This window comes from Cyprinodon variegatus, unplaced genomic scaffold, assembly GCF_000732505.1.
Source record: "Cyprinodon variegatus isolate N-32 unplaced genomic scaffold, C_variegatus-1.0 Scaffold8, whole genome shotgun sequence".
Classification (NCBI taxonomy): domain Eukaryota; kingdom Metazoa; phylum Chordata; class Actinopteri; order Cyprinodontiformes; family Cyprinodontidae; genus Cyprinodon; species Cyprinodon variegatus.
This window is the reverse complement of record NW_015150461.1, coordinates 5752-11527: the sequence shown is the minus strand read 5'-3', so window position 1 is coordinate 11527 and position 5776 is coordinate 5752. Positions and strand designations below refer to the sequence as shown.

General features: G+C 36.8%; 1 protein-coding gene across 1 annotated transcript in view; it reads left to right on the top strand.

Moving 5' to 3' along the window:
- The first annotated feature begins 739 nt into the window (after positions 1–739).
- Positions 740–5776, top strand: part of LOC107086037 (nuclear factor 7, brain-like) — an 8390-nt gene continuing 3353 nt past the window's right edge. The window contains exons 1-3 of the mRNA XM_015376765.1: positions 740–868; positions 1478–1797; positions 4238–4403. Coding sequence (XP_015232251.1) covers positions 1504–1797; positions 4238–4403 — 460 coding nt within the window. The 5' untranslated portion in view covers positions 740–868; positions 1478–1503. The remainder of the gene's footprint in view (positions 869–1477; positions 1798–4237; positions 4404–5776) is intronic.

The following is a 5776-nucleotide window of genomic DNA, read 5'->3' as shown; positions in this document are numbered from 1 at the left end:
TCTGACCAGCTGTTTCACTGTGTGGTGTGGAGGCTGCAGCGCCTCAGACTGGAAGAAGGTGAGAAGAGTGGTGAGAACAGCAAAGAGGAGCATCGGGGCTCCTAAAAGACATTTCATCCCAGCGCTGCATGTCCCGAGCCCGTAACATCATCAATGACCCCTAACACCCCCACCATGGACTGTTCCCCCTGCTGCCCTTTGGGGAAGAGGCTTCGAATCATCCGATGCAGGTCCAGCAGATTCCATAACAGTTTCTTCCCCCCTGCCATTAGACAACTGAATGTTTTGTAAAATGGGTTATTGTATTGTATTTTATTATATTTATTATTATTTATCATTATATATATATTTATATATATATAACCTGAAATGTTAGAACTGTAAATATAGGCTTATGTTTATAGTAATGTTTTTTGTTTTTTTACTATTTTTCAAGGCTGCATTAAAAAAAAAGAAAATAAATTGTCCAGAAAGCTGTTCTAAACAAAATTTCTTTTTGTTTTACACTTGTGTAAACAAAATAAATCTAAGTCTAATGTCTGACATTAAAGCCTGTTTAGCTAAGATATCTACTTCTTAATTTCCTTCAGTCCATACATGAACAGGAAATGTATTTGCTTTTATTGCAAAACATTTAATTTGAAAGAAGCGAATGATAAACATAAAATAGGTTTCTGCTGTGATTTTGCACTACTTCCTGGTTTCGAGACGAACTAACCAATCAAAGGTGGCGTTACACCGTGCGCATGCGCAGTTATCACTGGTGGTTTGGAAACAAACTGCACCAGGAAGAAGAGCGGAGGAGATCAAGCGAAGAAGAAAGGACTTTGAAGTGTTTGGACATACTTTGTACTTGGCAGCAGAGAGCGTAAGTTCGTTCAACTCTAACTTTTTACGTTTATATCGTTGTTTTGTAGAATATTTAATAAGGTTTTTGGTGAGTTAACGTGTTTGCGTGCAGCTGTTTGGTTTCATTTGCTATCAGTCTGAACAAACAAAACAAACCTTTTATTAAAAGGATCATATGATCCGTGGTTCTATAATCTGCTCTAACCACCCAGATTACTTTCGCTTTGAAATACTTTCTTTACACCTAATCTAACTGACTTATAATGTTTACCATCAGTGCATTACAGGATTTGTAGCTTTTTTTTAAATATAAAAATGATAATAATTTAACTTTATTGATCTCACATTGGAGAAATGTATCTCTGCATTTAACCCATCCCCTTGGGAAGCAGAAAGAACCCTGAGCAGGTTAAGGGTCTTGCTTAGGGACCCAGGGTGTTAGTTTGTGAGAGTGGGGCTCGAACTCAGAACCTCAGGATTCCATTCCATTCCATTCTCTATCCCCTAACCCCACTCCCCTTGTATGCATTGTCTTAAGTTTGCCTTCACATTAATCCTGAAATAACATAAGCCAGCTCAGCACCTTGTGTTTCCTCTTCCTTCTAATCTTTTGCTTTCACTTCCCCAGTTTGGAGAAGCCAAGTCGCCTCCAACATGGCTGCTGCTCCTACTGCTCCTCCTCCATCCTTCAGCAAAAGTAGCCTGAGGGACGACCTGACATGCGCCATATGCTGCGACCTGTTCAGGGAGCCTGTCATGTTGTCCTGCATGCACCACTTCTGCAAGGCGTGCATCTCACGGTACTGGAGGGGAACTACGGGCCCCGTGACCTGCCCGCAGTGCCGCAAAGAGTTCAGGTCCAAGCAGTTCCAGACCAACTACCTGGTGGCAGCCATGGTGGAGAAGGTTCGGTCCTCCACTTCAGACACCTACATCCGGAATCTGGAGGTGACTTCTTTGCTTTTTTTTTCTCCTTTTTTGTGTTTTAAAGAAAAAGTGCAGTCAGCGAGGAATAATCAATGGATTATTATCTATACCTAAAATAATACGTTTGTGGTGGTTTAATGAATTTAGTGTTAATCAGTAAAAAAAATGAAGACAATCATTTTTGTCATGATCATGGAGTCCGGGAGCGGCCATTTTTGCCCAAATATAGTAGCACCTCCCTCACGGTGCGGTAAGCCTAGCGCCATTCTTGCCGCTTTACAAGCAAAATCAATGGGAACTACTAGACATATCTGCAATCAACAATAATAATTTTAGATTTCCAATGGACTTCACTATTAAAATTCGCGAGAGCTATAGTTAAACTGACAATGCCCACGTGAGTGGCAGCTGGATGTTGGAATAAGTCGGGTAAAAGTGGAAAATAAAAAAAAAGTGTTATTTCACCTTTCCGATTCCTGATCCTCCACGGACGGGTTCTTCATTGGATTGCCAACTTGAAGAGGGAGGATTTTCCATCGAACTTCTGACCAGAGAAAAAACACATAACATGTAGCCAACATTTGGAGGAAGAATGTTTTCAAGATGACTTGGATAATAGCGTGTTGTGACAAACACCAGATACAGCACTGGAACTTGATCAACAGCCGATACCGCACTGTGACGTCACAAACCAGTAGGTGGCAGTAGTGTTCTTTGACAAACATGGATGCCTCCAGTAAAGCACATTCAAATGAAATTACTCTTGATTAACTTCACTTAACATTCATTGAACAGTATGTAATACTTTAATATTTAAAGTACTTCTCAGAAGTTTGTATTCTGAATGTGACCAGACTTTTCCTTTAATATCGATCATCAGGCCTGTATTTCATTCATTTTATGTTCAATCATTGCCCTGTCTCATATCTTATACACATCATAAAGTGTTCCGAGGTAAATCAGTTAATTACTAATGATAGCAATTTCAGCTGTAAAAGTTTATTACACCACAGTTCACCATGTTTCAGTTCACATCTGTGTTTTATTAACTTGTTTGAGCCAAAGTCCTCTTCCCACTCCCTTTTTATATTACCTTCTATTCCGGGATCTTTCATAAACTCAGCATAAGGATAAGTGTATAAGGCCTCGCTGACATATTATAGTGCTTTTAGAAGCAATCAGGACCCTCTAGCTCTTTTCCAATTTGGTGATGCTATAACAAAAAAATTTTTTTGTGTTACATTATGTTGTATATACCAAAATTGTAAGAAAAAACATGAATGTAAGTGGAGAAGATTTAGTTTCACCTGGTTTAATTTAGCAAAGCGTGTTTTTTAAGGAACACTTTGCTATCTGATTATTAATCGGGGGGAAAAAAAATCGACAGATTAATCAATTTGCAAATTAATCATTACTTGTAGCCCTGTTGTTTCAATTTATAGCTTTATAACTATTATTCACTGTCTTTTTGGGGCATATCCCAAACAACTTGCCTATATACGTTCTTTGCTTGTTCTTCTTTTCAAGAAAAGCTGAAGTTCAGTCATATTGGATGGATGGAGATCATCTGTGATCTGAGTTTAGTTAAATTATACATAATTATGTTGGGCTTGTTGTATACTGCCGTCCTCGGGGTTCGCATTTACCCACTAGAACATTTTTACATCCATGCTCCTCAACAAATCCTGATTTATTTAGTTTTTTCTGCACCAGGACATTTTGTAACAATAAAGGCAGTTTTGCGAGAAAAAAACATGGTGGTCGAGTGAATGTTCCTACTGGCAGGGGTTTGTAGATATGAACACATTTAAATGGGTTAGGATTTGGTCCGTAAGTATCCCAACAGTAAAAAGATTGTGGAAAAACTCTTGTAAATAAATTACTGTCTCTCTTGGATGACAAGAAGGGGATTTGAAAATTTCTATTACATGTAACATTTTTCATGTAGATTAACAACTTTAATTTTGATCCAATCTGGCTGGAAATGTTTTTGTTTTCTTGCTAGATTTTCCTGTGGTTTTCTTGTAGCACTACTTCCTTATTATTAATTATTTATTGATGATATCTTATAAATTCACAATAAAATTAGGTTAAGTATATGAATCTAAGATTACAAAATGTGGGAAAAGTCAAGGGGTGTGAATAAAAAATCCTTGATTATTTTTTTTTTTTATTTATATCTTGAGTGTTTATTTTTTTACATGCACAGTTGGTTTACTCTCATTTTCTGGGGAGCCGCTAATTGAATTTTTATTTTTCAAGTTTAATGCAGTTGGGCTTAGTAGTCAGTCATCCCACTGTTTCATTGGGCTAAACAAAATTATACATGCATATCAATAGATTTTGATAAACATCTATAAGGGTCTAGATTTCTGGTCCTGCTAAATTAAAATGTTTAAAATAATTAAGATAAACTAATAATTAAGATGCACTTTAACATTATTTGCATATCGCTGTGCAGAAAAGGCTGAGTGAGAGCTTGGAGAACCACAACGCAAGGAAAGAGGACCTCCTCTGCAGCATTCGCAAAGACAAAGACAAGATGGATATCATAAAGGTAGGTTTGTACAAACAAATGCAGCACCTAACAATTAGTTCTTTGTCTCTGGTGTTACAACAGATATCTGGCTTTCTGTTTTTACTGAATATCAGCTGAAAATAAGATGAAATAAGTGCAAAAAGCAGATGGGAGATATATTCAAAGCTTGCTGTGTGCTCTGAATAGATAAAAAGGAAACTATTATCAGTGCAAACACCCTCTGGCTGTTGGACAGTTCTTTGAATATTAATCACTTTTACACTGCTTTCCATTAATTGAGCAGTTTTTCATTTGAATCACTTCAATGAGCGACGCCCAGTTACCTGAACAGTTATTCAGACAACTTATCGACTACAGGAGCTGCTTAAATGCTCATTCATCACATTCAGTCTTGAGAAAAAAGGAATGCTGAAAATTGTTCATAGATTACTGTTAATCACCTGGTGGGTGAAGGTTTTTATTATGTTTTTTTTTTCAATAGCTTCAGATACATTTCCTTGTACAAGTGTCTATAGAGCCAACATATTATATTGTATTTTATCAGAAAACAAAGTGATAGACCAGCATGAAGATCAATCTAATGTGGATGTGCGCTTTCTGAGAAGGATGAGAATTCATACTCTCCTGAGGATGAGAATTCATACTCTCCTATAATTCTATAGGAGCTATTTTTCCATTTTCAGTTAAATCTTAGAATTTAGATTCTTTAGTTTAATTTGTTATTTAGAATATGTTTTTGGTTAGGGATTCACTTAATTAGTTAATAAATTTTAGCTCAGGATGTGGGTGTTTCACAGTATAAATAGGTAGGTCTTAGGTAGCTCATTATGCAAGTAGGAGGTCTTAGTCCTAGTCTGAATCTCAGTCTCTGTCAGCCCGTTTGGTGTCAGTCAATCAGTCAAAGAACGGGTGCAGGAATCAGAGTTAGCGCAGTAGCAGAAGCCTGAGAAGCCTGTAACCTGTTTTGTCTAAACGGAGAATAAAACAAACACAGAACTGGATTTTGACCCTGTTTTGGTCTTTTGGTTGTAAGCCAGAATTCAGAGTGCATCAGATGAATATTTGAGTTGTTGATGAAGATTCTCAGTCATCCAAGTCATAGTCGTTCCATAAAAGTTCAAAGAATATCCACTGGACTTGGTTTCCAAGATTTGAAATCCAAGATTTTTTCCCAAGATTTCAAATCTTGGAAACCAAGTCCAGTGGATATTCTTTGAACTTTTAAGGAATGACTATTTGAGTAAAATTCACCTTTTGATTTGATCACCTTTTTTTAAATTTTAGTTTTGTACAAATAGTCACTACAGATTCCCTATGATCTAAAACTTGAAAATAACATCCATTGCAGCAAACTGTTTCCAGAATTCAACTAATTAGTGATTGTATTCCACATTAAGGCTGCATCAGTGTGTGCAACAATCAATCCTCTCTTTAAAGTTGAGAAATTATTGCCTAATATAT